General features: G+C 31.5%; 1 protein-coding gene and 3 long non-coding RNA genes across 6 annotated transcripts in view; 1 reads left to right on the forward strand and 3 right to left on the reverse strand.

Annotated features, from left to right (window-relative positions):
- Positions 1-22,435, forward strand: LOC125867175 (glucose-1-phosphate adenylyltransferase small subunit, chloroplastic/amyloplastic-like). Of its 3 annotated transcripts, none has more exons than XM_049547608.1 (9): positions 1-271; positions 962-1,258; positions 1,667-1,936; positions 2,052-2,231; positions 2,551-2,654; positions 2,753-2,864; positions 2,987-3,085; positions 3,245-3,364; positions 22,262-22,435. In XM_049547608.1, exons 1-9 carry the CDS (start codon positions 11-13, stop codon positions 22,376-22,378), a joined length of 1,560 nt encoding a protein of 519 aa, XP_049403565.1. In that variant the 5' UTR covers positions 1-10; the 3' UTR covers positions 22,379-22,435. The 3 variants fall into 3 exon arrangements, with proteins under 3 accessions (XP_049403565.1, XP_049403564.1, XP_049403563.1); XM_049547607.1 differs by lacking the exon at positions 22,262-22,435 and adding an exon at positions 7,069-7,242; XM_049547606.1 differs by lacking the exon at positions 22,262-22,435 and adding an exon at positions 3,556-3,812.
- Positions 7,529-26,161, reverse strand: part of LOC125867179 (uncharacterized) — a 23,433-nt gene continuing 4,800 nt past the window's right edge. Inside the window, exons 3-4 of the long non-coding RNA XR_007446623.1 lie at positions 10,791-10,860; positions 7,529-7,763 (exon numbers count right to left, since the gene is read on the reverse strand). This is a non-coding gene — a long non-coding RNA (uncharacterized LOC125867179). The remainder of the gene's footprint in view (positions 7,764-10,790; positions 10,861-26,161) is intronic.
- Positions 12,385-12,793, reverse strand: LOC125867180 (uncharacterized). The gene is made up of 2 exons (XR_007446624.1): positions 12,681-12,793; positions 12,385-12,584 (listed from the first exon to the last, which is right to left on the reverse strand). It is a non-coding gene; the product is annotated as an uncharacterized LOC125867180 (long non-coding RNA).
- LOC125867178 (uncharacterized) lies at positions 22,754-23,499 on the reverse strand. Its single transcript, XR_007446621.1, has 2 exons — positions 23,159-23,499; positions 22,754-22,956 (listed from the first exon to the last, which is right to left on the reverse strand). It is a non-coding gene; the product is annotated as an uncharacterized LOC125867178 (long non-coding RNA).

Here is a 26,161-nt window from a genome sequence, read left to right on the forward strand (position 1 = left end):
TGGTGTAACAATGTCGGTATCTATAGGAACATTGAAACCTTTTCAGCATTCTATAATCGATAATGTTGATAGTGCAATGTCCTTTCAAAGTCTCTCTTTTGCATCATCACATTTATCCGGCGGCAAATTGATCTCATCTAAATCATTGCGTTCTAGACGATTCATTTCTAGTAAGAACGCCTATCATAGCAGGGCTGCAATTATCGTGTCGCCTAAAGCTGTTTCTGACTCGTCAAATTCACAAACATGTCTTGATCCAGAAGCTAGCCGAGTTAGTGCAAAATTAACCTCTTTTCTTCTCCATGTTTCTCACTAGTTTTGCAAATTATATATTTAAATTGAATCGGCATTCAATATATTTTGAAAATTTTAATTATACAAATTAGCATATAAAAGTGTATGGGTTGTGTAAACTTTTCTTTTTGTATACATGTCTGTTGTCAGTGAAAAGGTAAATATTGCAATTTCTCCGTCTCAATTTATGTGACAATGTTTGTTAGGCATAATATTTAAGAAAGAAAAAGTTTTGAAATTTGTGGTCTTGGCACATTTGTATGAGTATAAATCATTTGATGCAGGTTAACGGAGAATTTAAAAATAACTTTTTTCTAATCATAGGTGACATTCCTTTTGAAGACATACTAAAAAGGAATATGGATCAGGGACGGAAAGAGTATTTTTTTGAACTGATTAATTGTTAAATTGAGGGGACGTTTGATTCTGGTGGTCCAATCGATATATATGGTGTTTGTTTGCTTCAGTTTGAAGTTGTTTAATTGCTCTGTTCATGATTCCAGATCTTGATATAGACCCTCACGTACATATTGATAAATGTATAATTATATAACTTGATTTTGTTTAATATAACACAGAATTGTTTCTTAACGAAAGTTTTCTGGTTAATCATGCTTTACTGAATAGAGTAACTAACTAAATATATTGTTAATGCAATTTGTTGCAGAGTGTTTTGGGTATTATTCTTGGAGGTGGAGCTGGGACGCGTCTGTATCCTCTAACCAAAAAGAGAGCAAAGCCGGCTGTTCCGCTTGGAGCAAATTATCGTCTGATTGATATTCCTGTGAGCAATTGTATTAACAGTACCATATCCAAGATCTATGTTCTCACACAATTCAACTCTGCATCTTTAAATCGCCATCTTTCACGAGCTTATGCAAGTAACATGGGTAGTTACAAAAATGAAGGTTTTGTGGAAGTTCTCGCTGCTCAGCAAAGTCCAGAAAACCCTGATTGGTTTCAGGTACCTAACCTTCTTCCTAATGTACACTTTTTAACAACATTAAATTTGTAGTTATTTGATTTGAAAATGAGCCTTGGAGTAACGACAAAGTTGTCTCTGGCTTTGAGCTGTGTAAGTAGCCACTAATGCTTGAATTGGGGTAGGTTGTCTACCTCACATACCCTTTGGAGTGCGGCCTGTCCTGGACCCTGCTAAAGCGGGATGCTTTGTGCATCAGACTGTCCTTTTTTAAAATATTATAACCTAGAGATAGATATCAATCCGACAAGTATATAGCATGTTTGAAGCCACTTTAACGTTACTGTTTGTGCTCGACTCCTCTGATTTACTTGTGACATGCATTTTAGTATAGCTGGTTAACTAGTTTTTTTTGCAAACTAGCGTAAGATGAAATTACTTGTCTCTCAGGGCACTGCTGATGCGGTCAGGCAGTATTTATGGTTGTTTGAGGAGCATAATGTTTTGGAATTCCTAATACTTGCGGGAGATCATTTGTACAGAATGGATTATGAAAAGTTTATTCTAGCCCATAGAGAAGCAAATGCTGATATTACCGTTGCTGCACTTCCGATGGATGAAAAGCGTGCCTCTTCATTTGGTCTAATGAAGATTGATGAAGAAGGACGCATCATTGAATTCGCGGAAAAACCCAACGGTGAGCAGTTGAAAGAAATGCAGGTACATGCTATAATAGTGCTTTTGCATATTTCTCAACAAATACTCATTGCATATATGAACAAAGACACATATTTCGTTTCTTGGAAGAATATAATTTGTGTTTGGTGCATTTCAGGTGGATACTACTATTTTAGGCCTTGATGACGAAAGAGCTAAAGAGAACCCTTATATTGCAAGTATGGGTATATATGTCATTAGCAAAGATGTGATGTTAAACCTACTTCGGCAAAGCTTTCCTGCAGCTAATGACTTTGGTAGTGAAGTTATTCCTGGTGCAACTTCCATTGGAATGCGAGTATGTAAATTCTTTATTCATTACCATTTATAGTTTTAAAATCACAAAAAACTATTAGAAATTTACTTTTTCTCTCATGAGAATTGTATGAAACTTTACTTCGACATTACTCTAGTAGTTATAATTGTTGCTATACCAGTGTCGGACTCTCCAAAATGTACTATTTTAGAAGTATCTGGCATGCATCCATCGATATTTTTAAAGAGTCTGAGCAGCATAAGTTATAGGCCTCATTGTGACTAGCTTCTAGTTTAAACTTTTTTCTAAATATGATTTTTGCTTAGTTTTACTTGTAGAGGTCTTAATAGTCTAAGTTCAGGTGCAAGCTTATTTATTTGATGACTACTGGGAGGATATTGGTACCATTGAAGCTTTCTACAATGCTAATTTGGGCATTACAAAAAAGCCAGTGCCAGATTTTAGGTAACGTCAGCTAATACTTCTCTCCACTTAGTTACGATTGTCTATTGTTCTACTCTGGTCGTAAGCACTAATATTGTTATCTTCAATATTCTCTGAAGCTTCTATGACCGTTCAGCTCCAATCTACACCCAACCTCGATATTTGCCTCCTTCAAAGATGCTTGATGCTGATATAACATATAGTGTCATTGGTGAAGGGTGTGTCATAAAGGTAATTAATTACGTAACTGTTTCTCACCAACAAGGTCTTCTAATTTTCATGTTCTTAGAATTGGTGAACCAGTACATACTTCTCAGATTACGGTTCTCATGGAGTTACTTTGTTGTGTGCAGAACTGTAAAATTCACCATTCTGTGATTGGACTCAGATCATGCATTTCAGCCGGAACAATTATCGAAGACACTCTTTTGATGGGAGCAGATTATTATGAGGTAATAGTTAAAATTCACAAACTATATGACTAATAGACTTACTTTGTATATACGCGAGATAGATAGCATGTAGAAAATTAAAAAAAAAAAAGAAAGATATTTTCTTCATACTTCTTTTGGTTTGTTGTTAAACTCAGTTTGCTTCTTTTCTTGGTCCAGACGAATGATGACAAAATCCTTCTGTATGCAAAGGGTAGTGTTCCAATTGGCATCGGCAAGAACTGTCACATAAAGAGAGCTATTATCGACAAGAATGCTCGTATAGGGGACAATGTGAAGGTTGGTTACCTGATCAATAATTCTTATATATTACCACTCAACTTTTATTATGTTTGATGAAAATCTCATTCACCTAACTTCTAGGTAGCATATATATATATAGTGTCCTATTGACTTCTCTTGTCATCACATAAAATTTTCAAACCAAGCTGTGAGATCAAGTCTTTAACATGGAACTTTTGTATCGTCAGATCATCAATATTGACAATATTCAAGACGTAGCAAGGGAGTCAGACGGATACTTTATTAAGAGCGGAATTGTTACCATTATCAAGGATGCAGTACTTCCCAGTGGTACTATCATCTAAGTTGGTGAAACTTGGATTCCTTTAATTTTTATTTATTTTGCCAAACAACCATGAGTTAAAAGGACTTCTGCACTCCTTCAAGTGAGTGATCGTCAATGAACCAAAAAAATTGTTTTGTGTTCTTGAAAGTTGAATATAATTAGGATGTTAACTCGAAAAAAAAATGAATTACTCCATTTTATTTTCTCTGTTCGTTCGTGTTAGTATAGTATTCGTTTCCTTCTATCGTTATCCATATACATATAATAAGACGGAGAGAGGGATTTTTCTATTATCAGAATTTGAACTTGAGATCTCTAATCCCAGGCCTAGTTAAAGTTTACTTTCATTGCTTCATATTTGAAATCTCTATTTTAAGTCCACAACAAAATAGAGATTTATCACATGGTCATTCACATTCGCTGCCAAAAACACATACACATAATATACTTTAATACTCATGTGAAGAAATTTTGGTATGAATTCAGAATTTGAAGTTTAGTTTCAAGAGTAATGATAAAAAGGAAGAGATGTAACACCTTGAGGACTTGTAGAGAAGTCTAATAATATTCTTGCTGCTTTACACCAAGAATTAATTCATGGACAACACAAAGAAAACCATAACTAACATATATAGCACATGTAGTAGTGCCTTTGTAGATAGACATGCTTAATTTCCTCCTTTTCCCCACAAAAAACTATATAAACTTGATTACCTTTTTATAGCAAGTCTTATTCCAAAAGAGGGACACAAAACTTATTCGTATCAGGTGTTTATATCAAACTAATGAATATAATAATCAGTTGTTACATAGACAATGATGGACTTGTACTTTCTTTACTCCTTCCGTCCCATTTTATATCAAAGTTTTTGACTTGATACGAATAATAAGAAATTAATAAAGACATTTCAAATGTAAGCCAAATATATTAAAAACCATCCTTTTAAAAAATGATTTAATTAGTGATGTGACCGAATCATAATTGACCACATGTAAGAAATGATTTTGCAAGATCGGAACTGTTTTCAGTTAGCAAATAATGACATAGATGAGCTTTTTTTCAAGCGAAAATGGCATAGTTGAGCCAAACGTTTAACGATATGAGTTTTTTTCTCAAAGTTAGATGACATATTTGAGCTTTTTCCAAAAAAAAATATTATGGGATGTCCTATTTTAGTCCACCCCATTAATGTAATATCCATTTTATGTTTTTTTTTCACGAATATTTAATATCAGACAACTCTTAGACGAAAGAATATAAGGATAGTTTTGAATCTATACGATAAACTAAATTAGTTTACAACAAACATAGCTGTATTTTTATTTGCATGAAAAATAGTAAAAAGTGATAGAAAATATATACTACCCATACAGTATGATACACTCAAAAAGTTAAATATAACTTACTTATACATGAACTATATATTGACTATATATTATGATATATTCAAAAAGCTGAATATAGCTTAATTATACATGAAGTATATACTGATTATACATAAATTATACACTGACTATTCAATCCTCCCAGCTTAATATTGCTATATAATGAATATTATGCTATACAAATGTGTGTATTAGGTGAGCTTTAATATAAGTATCATTTGTAGAGTCTTCTATCTAGATTCAACTATATATTTTTTCTAAGATTATCTTCAATAAACCCACTTCAGTAGCAGTATATACATATTTTTTTCCCTTTAATTTTCATTTCAAACAACAGTCAGAACTTAGTTATACCTTTAATTTGTCAAGAACTTGGCCTAATATTTCAGAGATTTAGCTAATATTTTAGTAGCAATTTATGTTTGTCAATAAATTTTTGATAACAAAATCCAAGATAGTGTTTTGCAACAAATAACTATGCTTTTGTAAACTTGAAAAATAACTAACGAATATAAATAAATATAAGCTCTTTGAGTATTGTTGCCTTAGTATAGCTCAAGGCCTCATTTGTACCGAATGGATTATGAAAAGTTCATTCTAACCCATAAAGAAGCTGAGGCCGATATTATCGTTGCTACACTTTCAATGAATGGAAAGTGTATATATATACATATATATAGCACGTTACCTGCATTGTTTTTAACTGCTTTTCAATTGGTTTTTCCGCGAATTTAATAAAAGATCTTTCTTCATTTGTTCTGCCAAAGATTGATGAAGAAGTATGTCTGATTGAATTTGCGGAGAACCAAAATAGAAGCAGTTGAAAGCAACTCAGGTATCATGTTATAGTCCTTTTGCATACTTCTCAACAAATACATATATATATATATATACGAACAAAGATACATACCCAAATAGATGGTACAGATAACTCGTTCCCAAAAAAATTAATTTGTGTTTGGTGCATTTTCAGGTGAATACTACTATTTTAGACCTGGACGACGACATAGCTAAAGAGAACAAGACTTTGGTTGTGAAGTTATTTCGGTGAAACTTCTGTTGGGATGCGAGTATGTAGATTGTTCAATCATTAACATTTACAATTCTAATCACAAAAACTAGAAGAAATTTACTTTTTTTTCTCCTAAGAATTGTACGAAACTTTACTGTCCATAGTACTATTAGTAGTTATAAGCTATGTCGCTTCAACTATCCAAAATTGTTGTCATACGTGTCACATTCTCCATAATGTATTACTTTTGGAGTATCTGACATGCATTCATGGTCATTTTTGAAGTGTTTGAGCAACATAGATTATAGGCCTAACTGTGGCTAGCTTCTAGTTTAAACTTTTTTGTACTGAATATGATTTTTGCTTAGTATTATTACTAGTAGAGGTCTTACTAGTCTAAGTTCAGGTGCAAGCTTATTTATTTGATGACTACTGGGAGGATATTGGTACAATTGAAGCTTTCTACCATGCCAATTTGGGCATTACAGAAAAGTCAACATTAGATATTAGGTAACGTCAACTAATAGTTTTCTGTACTTAATTACGATAGTTTATTATTGTGCTATGGTCATAGCACTAATATTATTGTCTTAAATTTCCCTGAAGCTTGTATAATCATTCTGTTGGAATTAATGCATTCATATCTTTATGTTGGAATTAATGCATTCACATCCAGACGAATGATGACAAAATGCTTCTGTATGCAAAGGGTAGTGTTCCAATTGGCATCGGCAAGAATTGTCACACAAAAAGAGTTATTATCGACAGGAATGCTCGTATAGGGGACAATGTGAAGGTTGGCTACCTAATCAATTTCTTATTACCCCTCAACTTTTGTTATGTTTGATGAAAATCTCATTCACTCAATATATGTACCTAGTGTTCTAACTTCTAGGCAACATATAGTCGTAAGTGTGCTGACTTCTCTTGTCAGCACACAAATTTTTCCTTCTTATTTTCGACAATATACATGAGCTGTGAGATCGAGTCTCTAACATGAAATTTTTGTATCGTCAGATTATTAACATCGACAATATTCAAGAAGCAGCAAGGGAGTCAGACGGATACTTTATTAAGAGCGAAATTGTTACTGTTATCGAGGATGCAGTAATTCCCAGTGGTACCATCATCTAAGATGGTGAAACTTGGATTCCTCTAATTTTTATTTGTTTTGCCAAACAACCATGAGTTAAAAGGACTTTTGCACTCCTTCAAGTGATTTTTTGAGTTTCTTGGTGATCAAAAGTCAATGAACCAAAATAATTGCTTTGTGTTCTTGAAAGTTGAATATAATTATGTTAACTCGATAAAAGTATGAAGTACTACATCCTTTTATTTACTCTGTTCATGTTGTTAGTATACGTTTCCCTCTATAGTTATCCATATAATAAGATGGAGGGAGTTTTCACTCAAAGATTTTTCTATTATCAAAATTTGAACTCGAGATCTCTGATCATGGGAAAGACAGGCCTAGTTAAAGTTTACTTTCGTTGCTTTATATAGAAATAGCAGAAATAGCATAAACACAAATACAATCAAACAAAGTCTCATCATATAATCAAATGAGAATTAAGTCCACAACAAAATAGAGATTCATCACTAGTGATGTACATGGTCATTTACATTTGCTGCCGGGGAAGGATAGCCCCCACGGGGCGATGCCCTGGTGCTCCGGCGGTGGCTGCTGCCCACGTAGTCCATCCTTTGTGTCTCTGCCATTATAATTTCAACACATCAAAAAGGTATAGAAAAACACATATACATACTATACGTTAGTACTCATATGAAGAAATTTTGATTCAAGATCACAGACAGATTCAGAATTTGAAGTTTAGTTTCATACGAAGAGAGATCAAGAGTAATGATAAAAAAGGAAGAGATATAACACCTTGAGTACTTGTAGAGAAGTCTAAGAATATTCTTGCCGCTTCACCATATTCACACCAAGAATTCATGGACAACACAAAGAAAATCATCACTAACAAAACACATGTTGTGCCTTTGTTGATAGGCATGCTTAATTTCCTCCTCTTCCTCACAAAAACTATATAAACTTGGCCTCCAAATAAGTTCTTTTTATAGCAAGTGTCATTCCACGAGAGGGACCGAAACTTATTCACATCAGGTGTTTACGTCAAACTAATGAATATAATAATCAGTTACATAGATAGTAGTGGACTCATACTTGCTTATGCCACAAGGCGTATACTCCTTTCGTCAGGAAATACATGGTACGTACCTCCCACCAACAACAGCTACCAGATAACTCTATCCACGAAAGCCAGAACAGATTTAAATAATCACCCTACCTAGTGTAATGTCAAAGTCTTTGACTTTGATACGAAAAATTAGAAATCATTTTTCCCATTTTTAAAAAAACATTTTCAGTTATTTTTCCTCTGAATACACCCTAAAAGTCGATCTTTTATGCTTTTTTTCTTCGTTTCCCCTTCTTTTTCTTTGTTAAGGGAACCCACGATTGTGACTAATGGAGTGCATAATATTCTATCCTAAATTGAGTCTGAAAAATTTGACCAAGTTTAGTTACTTTTTTTTCATTTGAAAAGTCTACTAACTTATGCTACATAATGTTATTTTTAGTTTTCATTTTTTAAAAAAATTGAGTTAAATACGTTGTCAATAAAAATATATTGTCTAATCTCCTAAAGGTATTTACAACCAAACATCTTTAAAATATATGGTTTATAATTTTGAAAATTAAACAATTACCTTTTATAACAAATAATAATAAAGATGACTTGACAATATAATAACTCATTCTTTATCTTGTTTTTATTGTATTTAATCACTATATTAATATGTTTTATAAAAGATATTTAGTCCTTTAGAATAGATGTAAAAAGGATGTTGAGATCTTTAATGGCTTGTTTGGTTGGATATAAGTTATTTCGGAATTAATTATTTTAGAATTAGCTATTTCATGATTAATGTTATTCTACTCTTGATGTGAAATAAAAATAACATTACATTAATCTGAAGATAACTAATTTCAAAATTTTATCCCGATCAAACACGTGATATACTCTAACTAAATTAATTCCAAAATTAGTTATTTTTTATCCCTCCTACAAAATGAGCCCTTTGTGATAATGTTCAAGAAGCAGCTAGGATGACAGACAGATCTTATTAGGTGTTAGGATATAAAATTGTGATATTTGAAAAAAAAAATAATGTAAAAGTTGAAATTATATTTAGACATGCATTTAACTTGAAAAAAAGAAGAAGAAGACATTTTGTGAGTGGAAAAACACACAGAAAATAGGAATTAGACAATTTATTAGAGTCTATTTTGGGCATTTAGGGCCACCAGTTAATAGGAATTTAGACAGTTTTTTGTTTTCAGTTTTTCGTGTGTGTAGTCTATGAATATTTTCATGATACGACTTTCAGACGATTTCTTTGTGAAACCTTGAAGGAACCCACCGTATGGAGTTGGGGGAACTGTACAAACAGTCTCATAATTTCTATAGTCCTTTTTGGGCAATTAGGGACCAATTTACAAAAATTAGGTGATTTTCTCAATTTTTCGTGTGTGTTAGCCCATGAGTATTTTGGTGATGTGCCTTATGGACAATTTTTGGAGAAACCTTTACAGAACCCTCCATAGGGAGTTGGGAGACCAGTACGTACAGTCTCACAATTTTTAGAGTCTATTTTAGACATTTAGGGGAAAATTTATAATAATTAGGGGATTTTCTTTATTTTTCGTGTGTTAGCCCATGAATATTTTGGTAATATGACTTTCGGATGATTTAATTGCGAAACCTTTACGAAACCCTTTGTAGGGAGTTGGGGGAACATTACATAAGTCTCATAACTTTTAGAGTCCATTTTGGGCATTTAGGAGACAATTTATAGGAATTCGACGATTTTCTCAGTTTTTCATATGTGTTAGCCCATGAATATTTTGGTGATATGACTTTCGGACGATTTCTTTGCGAAATCTTTACGGACCCTCTATAGGGAGTTTGGGGAGCATTACGTCTAGTCGCATAATTTTAGAGTCCATTTTGGACATTTTGGGGCCAATGTAAAGGAATTAGTCAATTTGCTCAGTTTTTCCTATGTGTTAGCCCATGAATATTTTAGTGATATGATTTTCGGACGATTTCTTTGCAAAACCTTTACAAAACCTTAACTTAATTTGGGTCCTATTTTCAGCTGAAATTGTTACACGTGTTAGTGATGTGGTATCACTTTTTGCCACGATGAAATTATTTTTCACATACTTTTTTTAAAAAAAAATAGTATAATGCACACACTATCACATATTACTTGTGTGTATTTCTCAAACTTATGAATGACAGTTTTTGTATGTTTCTAAACTTTCAAATAATTTAAATGTGAAACTAAAAAAAAATATGTGTATTTTTGACATTTTACTTTCTAGCTTTATGTATTTTTTATAAGAACAATTTAAATTTACACATAAAAAATACAAAAGAAATAACACAGAAAGGATCTTTATAAGATTTTTCTTTCATTTCAAATTATAAACTCGACTCTAAAATTACATAGAAATTTTAAGTACATATAATAAATGTACATTTATATCATCAATACAAAGCAAGTGAGTTCGAAAGAAATCATTAATGTTTACTCAAACTTTATATTTTATACATAATTAATTTCTTAAGAATTGAATGAGTTCATATTCTTATCAATCGAAAATTCATAAATTCAAAATTCTAACTAAAGACTCTGGTTCAATATCGCACCTTTAGCAAAATTGCCCCGGTTTATCCTTATTCCGTTATCATGGGCTGCGGTGGCGGCGTACCAACGGCTCTGTATATCAACAAGAAAATTAATCTACTATTAGAAATCTTCTATTATATTAAAACAATAAGTATGAAAAAATAATTATAATAACAAATTTCGTACTGCCGATGACCAGGATTTGGTATAGGTGAAGGATATAAATTAACCGGGATCTGTCTATTACTGCGACCTTTGATTAAATCCATATTTGTTTCGAAATTGACAGATGATGACAAGTTTAAGATCTTCGATTCGCTTCGAATACACAATGATAAAATAAGAAATATTACTAGAAAATTGAGTGTAGTAGTAGCAATTTTCTTCATTTTAAATGGAATGTTTTTGAGATATATGGATTATAGACTTGTAGTTGAAAGGGAGAAGACTTATATTTGGGATTTGTTAATATATTACGTTATAATATCCATATTTTTTTAATAACGCGTTGTTGCACTTGTGGGATGTGGCAAACTCATAAGTTTTGACTTTTGAGTCAAACCACTAGTGTGAGTGGAGAATTAAAAAATTAGGCAAACAATTGTGCACTACTATCATATTCTTTTCTACTGAAAAAATTAGGTAATTAAACAAACATATGATTAAGTAACAATCAAAAGAAGCATTATATTTAAATTATCAATCATCAAAATAAGGTGTAAGGGACTGTTGTTTGAAACAAGAAGAAAAGTATGACCTCTAGTTGTTGTTACTTTCTTGCTTTTCATATTGTCTTTACTTTTCAAGTTCAATCGATCTATGATGTCTACTGGCAATCTATTGTTTCAGTACTCATACTGCATTCTATATTTGTTTTCTTGATGCAGATCCTAGCGCCGGCAGTTTTCGGAGATTGAGGGTGAGCTGATGACGTCCTAGTTCAACCTATCTCTTTTTGTATATAATTTTTGGCTAGTCTTTTGTTTTTGAGACAAGTCTATACTTTTGTTCCACTTTTGAGACTTGTACTAGTATAGTAGCTTTGTATTGATGTCCACTAGGTCGTGAGTTTGGATCTTGTACTTCTGACTTTTGTATATATTATTGTTCTTCTCTTTTTCGCTGTGTATCTAGTGTTAGTGTTTAAAAATTTCTCGTTGATTATTGTTTCTACCAAATATACATGTTACTTGTCGTTCTGGGATATATATCAACTTACCTACTAATGAGTTATGGTATATGATATCATGACTTGAATTTTCGGATCGTGACATATATATATCGCAGCAAAAATGCACATACACTACGTATATCGTGATATATTTTTTAAAAATAATTCATATTTATGAATTAACTCAAATATATATTGTTTAAAAATTATTTCATTTTCATAAAAGAGATATAATATAATAAATTTAAATATGTTTTTATGGTCAATTTCACTAATATAAAAATAACACAAAAAAAAGATCTTTATAAAAATCCCCCCCTATTCAAATTACAAATGGTTATGTTCACCCGTCTCTAAAATTACATAAAAAGTACCAAGTACATATAAAAATGTATACTTATATCATTCAATATAAGAAATTGAGTTTCATAGAAACCATAAAATTTTGTTCAATCTTTATATTTTATATATAAATAATTTCTTAAGAATTCAATAAGCTCACATTCTTAAGATACGAGAATTCATAAATTCAAAATCCTAACTAAAGACTCTGATTCAATACCGCACCTTCAAAAATGTTTCCCGGTTTTGATTCTTCTAGCTTTTTCCTTATTCTATCATGGGCGACGGTGTCGGACTAACCCTGTATGCCGTCAAGAAAATTAATTTACTATTAGAAACCTTTTTTCATTAAAACAATATAAGTACGAAAAAATAATTATAGTAACAAAATACGTACTGTCGATAACCAGGATTTGGTATAGGTGAAGGATATAGTTTATTCGGGATTTCTCTATTTCTGCGACCTTCGAAATTGACAGTTGAGGACAAGTACAAGTTTAAGTTTAAGTTTCTCGATTCGCTTGGCATACATAATGATAAAATAAGAAATATTACTAGGAAATTGGATGAAGTAGTAGCAATTTTCTTCATTTTAAAATTGAGTCTTTTTGAGATATATGGATTGTAGACTTGTAGTTGAAAGGAAGAAGACTCACACTTGGGAATTATTATTAATATATAAAGTATTATTCTAAAATATCTATATTTCAATAACGCGTTGTTGTACTTGTGGAAAACTTAAGGTTTTAGTCAAACCTCTATGTGTGAATGGAGAAAAAAAAAGGCCCAATGCACCTATCATTTCAGATTCGCGTCGCGTAGGGTCTCATTTGGGGAAATACTTTCTATCAAGGATTTTATCATATTTAGGACTTGAACCCGAAATCTTTAGTTAAGGAAGGAACAACCTCATTCGCTACACCACATTCTTTGATGGTCACCTATTATATTATTATTAAAAGTTGATTGATTTGCTCAATCATTATTATATCATACACGCATATTGAGATTTGAACCTAACGTCTTATTCATATGAAGGAATTAACATGTTAGGCCATAATTCAACAGACTCAAATTCATCATATTATCATTATGATGCATTGGACTCGAAACTGATGGTGTACCTTGTTGGTGCGATGAGAACTTATAATATTGTGTTCAGTTATATTGTGATTATTTTATGTGTATGTATGTTTTCTAATTGATGTATTCTTATATAACGGATATTAATGAAAAAAAAAGTGTTGATCTGCTTTGTTATATATGTATACATAATTTAGGAAATACAGATCTTGTAGAGGTGAATATGTTACCTTCATGTATATATATTTTTTTAAAATTGCTATAATATTAAAGAAAAAAAAAAGGACAGAATTATATTCATTAATTATTATCATTAAAAATCATTTAGAAACAGTACAGTCCGAAAAAAAAAAAGGAACAAAACTACAAAATCATCAAATTCAGGATCAGCCTTCTTCCTTATTTCATGATCATGGGAGGTGGACTTCTAATTCTGCATTAAACACAAAAATAATAATTTAATGTTAGAAATTTTCATTAAAAAAAGTACTTCCTTCGTTTTAATTTATTTATTACTTTTCACTTCTTGATCGTTAAATTTAACTAATATTTAAAACTAGTTAAATGAATTAGATCAACGCAACATTTTAAAACTAAAATTTAGATATTCAAAAAAATGTCTATACGTACTGATGATTATGAGCATTTGCCATTGGAGAAGGATTGGGTTTGAGCGTCTGCCTGATGCTACGACCTCGCACCTGACTCGTCTCTACGAAATCGGACAAGTTTAATATCCTCGATTCGCTTTGCGTAAACAATGATAAAATAAGAAATATTACAAGACAATTAAATATACTAGTACAAATTTTCTTCATTTTTTTTTCCTTAGACCTTGTATGCCACACACAATTAATGTTTATGTTAAATTGAGAAATTTGGTGTATTTGTGATTTGATATTTTGGAGTTGTAATTTATATACATACCTCTTAAAGTACCCATTTGGCCATTTTCATTACGCGTTGTTGGACTTTACCAAATTCATATATAATATTTAGTCAAACCACTTATGTTTTTTAATGAAAAATGTGTGTGGTCAAAAAAGACAACGATAGTCGATATACATAAATTAAATATTATCGGCGCAAAGACAATAATATTATTTTAAGGGACTGTTTGTTTGAATAAGGAAGAAAATTATGACCACTACAAGATAAATTGAATGGTTTTGCTTTGATATGTTATATTTTTAAGAAATTTATATCATATTCTAATTTCTCGTTTATTCAATCATATATGGAGTATTTACTTCTTCTTTTTCTAGTTTAGAATTTATATTCATCGTAAAATATTTAATTTCCTTTTATTTTAGCATCTTAAAGAAAAATAACATATACTTCTTACTTTATTCATTTTAATTGCTTATAAATAGTGATATGATTTTATATTTGAATCAATACATAATACAAAGAATTATCATTTATTCTCACTTTAATTTTCTTTCTAGCATAATTTCTTCGATTCCTTAACAGAAATCTCCAATTAATTAAAAATAGAAATACACATTAAAATTACTCAATAGTCTATAGCGGTCGCGTGCCACCTGGCCCAATCATAGTAAAATAGCCGATCGTCTTCAACATTTCGTTCAATTGATTCTTCACGTGTATTTGTTGTTGGCGAAGGGTTGATTTTAATCGGAGTTTCTCGATTAACTTATCAACGGTGGTGGACTATAGTCACTGCGTGAACATTAAAAATATAGATTTGTTAGATAAATTTTTAATAAAACAGCAATGAAAAAATTAATTTTAAAAAATGATGAATAAGTGTCTCTTAATTAATAATTAGATACATACACATGATGACGAGTATTTGCTGTTGGCGAAGGTTTGATTATAATCGGAGTTTCTCGATTACTGCGACCTCGTATAACACCTTGTATTTAATTGAAGACAAGTTCTCCATGTCCAAGAACATCCTGGCTTCACTTTGTAAACACCATGATATAATAAGAAAATTTATAAGAACAAAATAGAAAGTAGAAGGACTAGAAACCTTGTTCATTTCTTGATATTATAAATAAATTGTGTTTTAATGTATGTAAGTAGCTAGATGTGTTTGTCATAATATATAAATGCTAATTATGGTCACATGACTCACATCACATAACTATTACCAATTAATGTCATTGGTTGAAAAAAATGTTTATTTTTATACGATATCTGAAAAGATTGTATTGACATAATACATAAATATGTTCTTTAACTTGGTTTCAGCTCATATTTATGTCCTCCAAATTTGGATGCGCACAAGTAGACACTTAAACTTGTATAGAGTTGTACAAATAAACACATGTGTCCTATGTGACATCCTACGTGGCAATTTTCATCCTACGTTGTGTTCTATATGTATTATGTCACATAGGACTCGTGTATTTACTTGTTCTATTTTATACAAGTTAAAGTGTCTACTTGTGCACACCTAAAATTGGTGGACATAAATGTGAAATGAAGTCGAGTCAATTATGTATATTATGTCCTTTTTTTCCTATTAGAATTGTAAATACACAAGAGATCTCATTTTCTCAAGATGAATTGGTATTTTTGTTTTCTTTTATAAGTTTATTTTTAGTTTTATGCACTTTTTATAAAATATTCTTCATTTTTTCACATATTTTTTTTTAAAAAAAAAATCATTTTTTTCCTATTTAATTTGTAAATAATCATAATAGATCATTTTTACAATTTTCTTTATAGTCATTTTGTTAATTTTTTATTTTTTAAAATTGGACCCTACTAACTTTAGTGTAGCCTAGACTTTCTGAATTTTGAAGTCCCTACTACATATGCAAAGTTTGATTTTTGTTTGTTTGAGGAAAATAAAAGCTACGCGGTTTTGATTATTTCTTTTAGGCCAAATGATCTAGTGGACCCTTATAGTTGTATGCGTTTGTATTGTGAACCCTTCTACTTAATCATTTGTCAACTGAACTCTTAAACTCAATCAAAATGAGCATTTTAAATCCCTCCAACCATGTGTGTAGCTCACTCTCCTTTACATAAATGACATGTCATATCCACATCAGATATATTAATGTCTTGTCATAATTATTTTTAAAATTATTAATCAAAATTGTTTAATTAAAGGTAAAATAATAGAAATTTAATTATATTCTTTAAAGTAAAAGCCATTACAATTTCTTCCATTCCCGCTTGTTCACGTGAACCAAGCCGTCGCCGTCACCGTCGTTGCCATTTTTGCCGTCAAAGGGACTCATATTCCTTCCGCCTTCATCTCCGCCTTCATCATCACCATTTTCCTTTCCTTCTCCAACCTCCACAAAACCGACAACCTAAGCCACCACATCAGATCTAGCCGAACACCATCACCATTTTCGCCTTCATCTTCGCCGCACATCATCACCATTTTCGCCGCCATGATTAGATCCTCGCACCCTCACTCACTTTGTCCTCCTCTCCACTGACCAGCCACACCTCTCTCACTCTCCCTCCACTGCATATTAGTGGTGTCCGACGAGCACCACCAGCGCCGCTCTCTCCCTCCGTCGGTGATTAGTGGACTCAAGGAGGTGTCCAAGATCATCTAAATAGATGAAAATAGCTTCTGGAAAAGAAAGTAAAAGGGGTTGGGTAGGGATGGATATGGTTGAAAGGAGGTGTTATGGGTAAAGAAGAAGGTTTTTTAATTAATGGTTTTAAAAAATTATATCTTTTATAATTTTTTATATTTTTCAAGTAAAAAGCTCCTCACTCGCCTTAATAGGCGCGTAGTTACACATTTTTGCCAACTCAGATATCTACCGCCACATAAGCCTGGTCAATAGTCAGAGGGGTTTGTTAAATTGTGTTTTGTTGAGTTTAAGGGTTCAATTGACAAACAGGTAAGTAGAAGGATTTATAATACAAACTCATACAAGTGTCCACCAGACCATTTTGCCTTTCTTTTACATATACGTTGATATATTCCATTGTCAGAGTGAACTAATAATATCGTTAATCAATTTCATAATTAATAAAAAGTCATATATATATATATATATATATATATATAAAGAAAACCTTAGGCCCGCCTACGTGGCGCCATCAGAATCTAGGATTCCCTTTTAATTTATTTATTTCCAAAACTAGCATTCCCCTTTCATGAAAAGTTGTGATTTTTATGAAAAGTTGCGACTTTTTTGAAGAGGTGTGACTTTTTTGAAGAGTTGTGACTTTTATGAAGAGCTGCGACTTTTATGAAAGGTTGTGGCTTTTATGAAAGGTTGTGACCTTTCTGATAAGGCACAATAAATATTTGTTCACACAATCCTTTGTTGTTTATAAATAAAGGGATTTCCTCTCATTTCAAAACAACGAAAATTCTGAACTACTTCTTCTTCTTCTTTTGCACAATTAAATATTCGTGTATTTTGCTCTTGTTGAGTGACTCACTTCACCATTGTTTTTTGTATTAATATACTGGTGAATAGAATTGTCCTATCCTGAGAGGATCTATTCCTTTAAACCTCGGGTACTAGAGGGGAATAATTTTCTTAAGGGTACACTATGCATTTAGTGGGCTCGATTTTTTCCTTTCTGTTTCATTCAATTGTTACAGATCCTGATAATTTTATTTTACAGTCATTAATTTATGCTTATTTTATTAATTATTGTTTTTAAGTATATCTTTTAAACTTTGTTGTTTATGTTTCTGCAAAATTATTGTTATAAGTATTTGTTAGTACAGATTAAATAACACACGTTAATTGAGTATTCATGCAAGTTTTCTCTACTAAAATTGTTGAAAGTAGAGTAAAAGAATTCCTTAAAGATCTGTACTACCATATCTTGAAAATAAAATTCAAATTTGTTATGAGTAAACACATAAAGATCTTAAAAACTTTATCGCACCTTGATGTGCGAAGTGAACCAGGAAAATAAGACAAAAATTAATAAACTTTTGACATAAGTTCAAGGATGTGCTAGATGACCTCTAGAGGATTTTGACTAGACTACAGTCTCTTTTAATTCCAAAGAAATAGATAACTACACAATAAATTAATTGTTCATATTTAATATGAAGTATGGACAGATTTCTCAAGTTGTAATACTTTTTTTAAGTAATAGATGTGTTTTTGACACTGTGATTGAAATAGAAAATGTAGTTTCAAATTGAACTTCATCACTCTGGAATGTTGATTTTTAAAAAACACTCAAACAAACTGAATAGTTTTGTGAAACTCGCACCACCGACCAAGAACTTCGATCTAACTTTTGAACAGGAAGACTTCTCGCTTCTTCGAATTAAAAGAAGAGAACCAGCTAAAACCAAATTTTCAAAGAAAATGAAACCACCCTTTTCCTGACTCCAAATTTTTCAACTAAAAACAATCTGTCCCCACTCTCAATGAAAAAAGAGGGTAGTCTTTATAGAGGGGTTCTAGGGTTCCAATCCTTTGGGGGGAAGGATAGAATTCGAATTCAAGGGCCCATTTTGATTTCAAAATTCGAAAAAAATTTCACCATTGAGGAGAGACATCTTTTCCTGAAGCTTTAACTCCATGCCGGAAGAGGAAAGGGGGAGACGAACGAACTCGATCAATTCCCTCGTCCTTGAGATGCTACGTGTATTGATCTCACGATGCAAGGACAAAAGTGAAAGCTGTTTGTCGCGCTGGGCTGCTGCTATCGTACCAATTTGTTGCCGTTTTTCTTTGACGCTGTGAGATTGGCGTTGTACTGCAGCTGAAGATGTTATTGTCGTTCTGGAGTTGCTGTTGAAGTTTAATTAGGATTAGGATTTTGGGCCGGGTCAGGAGTAATAAAAGTGGGCTGGTTTATGCATTAGTTGGGAATGTTGGGCTGCTGGAATTTGGATAGAGGGTTGCTGGAAATTTCATGGGCTGCTGGAAAAAATTAGAAAAGGGCCCAAATTTCTCTTACAAGTTGATCCAAAAAGTGGGACAAGAGATGATTATGTTAGAATGACCAAATGAGCTGTAAACTTGGTCATTCTTAAGTTTAAGATCTAACCAAATCGAAATTAATTGGTGAAATCGGCTAAAAATTAAGTAGAACGAATTAGTATAATTAACTAACGAGCTTTCTAATCTTAACGAAATAAAAAATTTAACTCAAATATAAACTAAATAATTTAAAATATAAACTATTATATAACTTAACTAATTAACCAAAATATTTAATTAAAACAAAATCTTTTTGAGACGATTTTCAAATAATCATAAAATATACTAATTATATATATAATTATGTAAAACATATATATTATCTAAAAATTATAAAAAGTGACAAAACTTATTTAAAATAACCTACAAACTATTTTTTTTTTTTTTTGAAATTTATAAAAACTAATTATCTTAAATCCTTTAAAATTGGAGAAGCTCAATGATCAATCTATGTTGGGGAGGGTCAAAATTGGGTGTCCACAAAAATATTATGGGAAGTCCTATTTTAGTCCACCCCATTAATGTAATATTCATTTCATGTTTTTTTTTTCACGAATATTTATTATCAGACGACTCTTAGATGAAAGTTTTCAGTTAGCAAATAATGACATAGATGAGCTTTTTTTCAAGCGAAAATGGCATAGTTGAGCCAAACTTTTAACGAAATTAGTTTTTTCTCAAAGTTAGATGACATATTTGAGCTTTTTCCAAAAAAAAATATTATGGGATGTCCTATTTTAGTCCACCCCATTAATGTAATATCCATTTTATGTTTTTTTTTTCACGAATATCTAATATCAGACGACTCTTCGACGAAAGAATATAAGGATAGTTTTGAATCTATACGATAAAGTAAATTAGTTTACAACAAACATAGTTGTATTTTTATTTGCATGAAAAATAGTAAAAAGTGATAGAAAATATATACTACCTATACATTATGATATACTCAAAAAGTTGAATATAACTTACCTATACATGAACTATATATTGACTATATATTATGATATATTCAAAAAGCTGAATATAGTTTAATTATACATGAAGTATATACTGATTATACATAAATTATACACTGACTATTCAATCCTCCCAACTTAATATTGCTATATACTGAATATTATGCTATACAAATGTGTGTATTAGGTGAGCTTTAATATAAGTATCATTTGTAGAGTCTTCTATCTAGATTCAACAATATATTTTTTCTAAGATTATCTTCAATAAACCCACTTCAGTAGCAGTATATACATATTTTTTTCCCTTTAATTTTCATTTCAAACAACAGTCAGAACTTAGTTATACCTTTAATTCGTCAAGAACTTGGCCTAATATTTCAGAGATTTAGCTAATATTTTAGTAGCAATTTATGTTTGTCAATAAATTTTTGATAACAAAATCCAAGATAGTGTTTTGCAACAAATAACTATGCTTTTGTAAACTTGAAAAATAACTAACGAATATAAATAAATATAAGCTCTTTGAGTATTGTTGCCTTAGTATAGCTCAAGGCCTCATTTGTACCGAATGGATTATGAAAAGTTCATTCTAACCCATAAAGAAGCCGAGGCTGATATTATCATTGCTACACTTTCAATGGATGGAAAGTGTATATATATACATATATATAGCACGTTACCTGCATTGTTTTTAACTGCTTTTCAATTGGTTTTTCCGCGAATTTAATAAAATATCTTTCTTCATTTGGTCTACCAAAGATTGATGAAGAAGTATGTATGATTGAATTTGCGGAGAACCAAAATAGAAGCAGTTGAAAGCAACTCAGGTAACATGTTATAGTCCTTTTGCATACTTCTTAACAAATACACATTGCATATATATATATATATACGAACAAAGATACATACCCAAATAGATGGTACAGATAACTCATTCCCAAAGAATTTAATTTGTGTTTGGTGCATTTTCAGGTGAATACTACTATTTTAGGCTTGGACGACGACATAGCTAAAGAGAACAAGACTTTGGTTGTGAAGTTATTTCGGTGAAACTTTTGTTTTGATGCGAGTATGTAGATTCTTCAATCATTAACATTTACAATTTTAATCACAAAAACTAGAAGAAATTTACTTTTTTTTCTCCTAAGAATTGTACTAAACTTTACTTCCCATAGTACTATAGTAGTTATAAGCTATGTTGCTTCAACTATCCAAAATTGTTGCCATATGTGTCACATTCTCCATAATGTATTACTTTTGGAGTATCTGACATGCATTCATGGTCATTTTTGAAGTGTCTGAGCAACATAGATTATAGGCCTTACTGTGGCTAGCTTCTAGTTTAAACTTTTTTGTACTGAATATGATTTTTGCTTAGTATTATTACTAGTAGAGGTCTTACTAGTCTAAGTTCAGTTGCAAGCTTATTAATTTGATTACTACTGGGAGGATATTGGTACAATTGAAGCTTTCTACCATGCCAATTTGGGCATTACAGAAAAGTCAGCATCATATATTAGGTAACGTCAACTAATAGTTTTCTGTACTTAATTACGATAGTTTATTATTGTGCTATGGTCATAGCACTAATATTATTGTCTTAAATTTCCCTGAAGCTTGTATGATCATTCTGTTGGAATTAATGCATTCATACCTTTATGTTGGAATTAATGCATTCACATCCAGACGAATGATGACAAAATGCTTCTGTATGCAAAGGGTAGTGTTCCAATTGGCATCGGCAAGAATTGACACACAAAAAGAGTTATTATCGACAAGAATGCTCGTATAGGGGACAATGTGAAGGTTGGCTACCTAATCAATATCTTATTACCCCTCAACTTTTATTATGTTTGATGAAAATCTCATTCACTCAATATATGTACCTAGTGTTCTAACTTCTAGGCAACATATAGTCGTAAGTGTGCTGACTTCTCTTATCATCACACGAATTTTTCCTTCTTATTTTCGACAATATACATGAGCTGTGAGATCCAATCTCTAACATGAAATTTTTGTATCGTCAGATTATTAACATCGACAATATTCAAGAAGCAGCAAGGGAGTCAGACGGATACTTTATTAAGAGCGAAATTGTTACTGTTATCGAGGATGCAGTAATTCCCAGTGGTACCATCATCTAAGATGGTGAAACTTGGATTCCTCTAATTTTTATTTGTTTTGCCAAACAACCATGAGTTAAAAGGACTTTTGCACTCCTTCAAGTGACTTTTTGAGTTTCTTGGTGATCAAAAGTCAATGAACCAAAAAAATTGCTTTGTGTTATTGAAAGTTGAATATAATTATGTTAACTCGAGAAAAGTATGAAGTACTACATCCTTTTATTTACTCTGTTCATGTTGTTAGTATACGTTTCCCTCTATAGTTATCCATATAATAAGACAGAGGGAGTTTTCACTCAAAGAATTTTCTATTATCAGAATTTGAACTTGAGATCTCTGATCATGGGAAAGACAGGCCTAGTTAAAGTTTACTTTCGTTGCTTTATATAGAAATAGTAGAAATAGCATAAACACAAATACAATCAAACAAAGTCTCATTATATAATCAAATGAGAATTAAGTCCACAACAAAATAGAGATTCATCACTAGTGATGTACATGGTCATTCACATTTGCTGCCGGGGAAGGATAGCCCCCACGGGGAGATGCCCTGGTGCTCCGGCGGTGGCTGCTGCCCACGTAGTCCATCCTTTGTGTCGCTGCCATTATAATTTCAACACATCAAAAAGGTATAGAAAAACACATATACATACTATACTTTAGTACTCATATGAAGAAATTTTGGTTCGAGATCACAGACAGATTCAGAATTTGAAGTTTAGTTTCAGATTCAGAATTTGAAGTTTAGTTTCATACGAAGAGAGATCAAGAGTAATGATAAAAAAGGAAGAGATATAACACCTTGAGTACTTGTAGAGAAGTCTAAGAATATTCTTGCCGCTTCACCATATTCACACCAAGAATTCATGGACAACACAAAGAAAATCATCACTAACAAAACACATGTTGTGCCTTTGTTGATAGGCATGCTTAATTTCCTCCTCTTCCTCACAAAAACTATATAAACTTGGCCTCCAAATAAGTTCTTTTTATAGCAAGTGTCATTCCACGAGAGGGACCGAAACTTATTCACATCAGGTGTTTACGTCAAACTAATGAATATAATAATCAGTTACATAGATAGTAGTGGACTCATACTTGCTTATGCCACAAGGCGTATACTCCTTTCGTCAGGAAATACATGGTACGTACCTCCCACCAACAACAGCTACCAGATAACTCTATCCACGAAAGCCAGAACAGATTTAAATAATCACCCTACCTAGTGTAATGTCAAAGTCTTTGACTTTGATACGAAAAATTAGAAATCATTTTTCCCATTTTTAAAAAAACATTTTCAGTTATTTTTCCTCTGAATACACCCTAAAAGTCGATCTTTTATGCTTTTTTTCTTCGTTTCCCCTTCTTTTTCTTTGTTAAGGGAACCCACGATTGTGACTAATGGAGTGCATAATATTCTATCCTAAATTGAGTCTGAAAAATTTGACCAAGTTTAGTTACTTTTTTTTCATTTGAAAAGTCTACTAACTTATGCTACATAATGTTATTTTTAGTTTTCATTTTTTAAAAAAATTGAGTTAAATACGTTGTCAATAAAAATATATTGTCTAATCTCCTAAAGGTATTTACAACCAAACATCTTTAAAATATATGGTTTATAATTTTGAAAATTAAACAATTACCTTTTATAACAAATAATAATAAAGATGACTTGACAATATAATAACTCATTCTTTATCTTGTTTTTATTGTATTTAATCACTATATTAATATGTTTTATAAAAGATATTTAGTCCTTTAGAATAGATGTAAAAAGGATGTTGAGATCTTTAATGGCTTGTTTGGTTGGATATAAGTTATTTCGGAATTAATTATTTTAGAATTAGCTATTTCATGATTAATGTTATTCTACTCTTGATGTGAAATAAAAATAACATTACATTAATCTGAAGATAACTAATTTCAAAATTTTATCCCGATCAAACACGTGATATACTCTAACTAAATTAATTCCAAAATTAGTTATTTTTTATCCCTCCTACAAAATGAGCCCTTTGTGATAATGTTCAAGAAGCAGCTAGGATGACAGACAGATCTTATTAGGTGTTAGGATATAAAATTGTGATATTTGAAAAAAAAAATAATGTAAAAGTTGAAATTATATTTAGACATGCATTTAACTTGAAAAAAAGAAGAAGAAGACATTTTGTGTGTGGAAAAACACACATTAAATAGGAATTAGACAATTTTTTAGATTCTATTTTGGGCATTTAGGGCCACCAATTAATAGGAATTTAGACAGATTTTTTTTTCCAGTTTTTCATGTGTGTTAGTCTATGAATATTTTCATGATACGACTTTCAGACGATTTCTTTGTGAAACCTTGAAGGAACCCACCGTATGGAGTTGGGGGAACTGTACAATCAGTCTCATAATTTCTATAGTCCTTTTTGGGCAATTAGGGACCAATTTACAGAAATTGGGTGATTTTCTCAATTTTTCGTGTGTTTTAGCCCATGAATATTTTGGTGATGTGCCTTATGGACAATTTTTGGAGAAACCTTTACAGAACCCTCCATAGGGAGTTGGGAGACCAGTACGTACAGTCTCACAATTTTGAGAGTATATTTTAGAAATTTAGGGGAAAATTTATAATAATTAAGGGATTTTCTTATTTTTCGTGTGCTAGCCCATGAATATTTTGGTAATATGACTTTCGGATGATTTAATTGTGAAACCTTTACGAAACCCTCTGTAGGAAGTTGGGGGAACATTACAAAAGTCTCATAACTTTTAGAGTCCATTTTGGGCATTTAGGAGACAATTTATAGGAATTAGGCGATTTTCTCAGTTTTTCATATGTGTTAGCCCATGAATATTTTGGTGATATGACTTTCAGACGATTTCTTTGCGAAATCTTTACTAGAAAATTGAGTGTAGTAGTAGCAATTTTCTTTATTTTAAATGGAATGTTTTTGAGATATATGGATTATAGACTTGTAGTTGAAAGGGAGAAGACTTATATTTGGGATTTGTTAATATATTACTTTATAATATCCATATTTTTTTAATAACGCGTTGTTGCACTTGTGGGCTGTGGCAAACTCATAAGTTGAGTCAAAGCACTAGTGTGAGTGGAGAATAAAAAATTAGACAAACAATTGTGCACTACTATCATATTCTTTTCTACTGAAAAAATTAGGTAATTAAACAAACATTATGATTAAGTAACAATCAAAAGAAATATTATATTTAAATTATCAATCATCAAAATAAGGTGTAAGGGACTGTTGTTTGAAACAAGAAGAAAAGTATGACCTCTAGTTGTTGTTACTTTCTCGCTTTTCATATTGTCTTTACTTTTCAAGTTCAATCGATCTATGATGTCTACTGGCTATCTATTGTTTCAGTACTCATACTACATTCTATATTTGTTTCCTTGATGTAGATCCTAGCGCCAGCAGTTTTCGGAGATTGAGGGTGAGCTGATGGTGTCCTAGTTCAACCTATCTCTTTTTGTATACAATTTTTGGCTAGTCTTTTGTTTTCGAGACAAGTCTATACTTTTGGTCCACTTTTGAGACTTGTACTAGTATAGTAACTTTGTACTGATGTCCACTAGGTCGTGAGTTTGGATCTTGTACTTCTGACTTTTGTATATATTATTGTTCTTCTCTTTTTCGTTGTGTATCTAGTGTTAGTGTTTAAAAATTTCTCGTTGATTATTGTTTCTACCAAATATGCATGTTACTTGTCGTTCTGGGATATATATCAACTTACCTACTAATGAGTTATGGTATGTGATATCATGACTCGAGTTTTCGGATCGTGACATAAATATAT

The sequence above is a fragment of the Solanum stenotomum genome, chromosome 6 (genome assembly GCF_019186545.1).
Source record: "Solanum stenotomum isolate F172 chromosome 6, ASM1918654v1, whole genome shotgun sequence".
Taxonomy (NCBI): Eukaryota; Viridiplantae; Streptophyta; class Magnoliopsida; order Solanales; family Solanaceae; genus Solanum; species Solanum stenotomum.

Coding starts and splice junctions, on each gene's coding strand:
- LOC125867175 (XM_049547608.1), top strand. CDS start 11: ATGTCGGTATCTATAGGAACATTGAAACCTTTTCAGCATTCTATAATC. Junction 1,259..1,666: donor AAAACCCTGATTGGTTTCAG/GTACCTAACCTT, acceptor CTTGTCTCTCAG/GGCACTGCTGATGCGGTCAG. Junction 2,232..2,550: donor CAACTTCCATTGGAATGCGA/GTATGTAAATTC, acceptor GTCTAAGTTCAG/GTGCAAGCTTATTTATTTGA.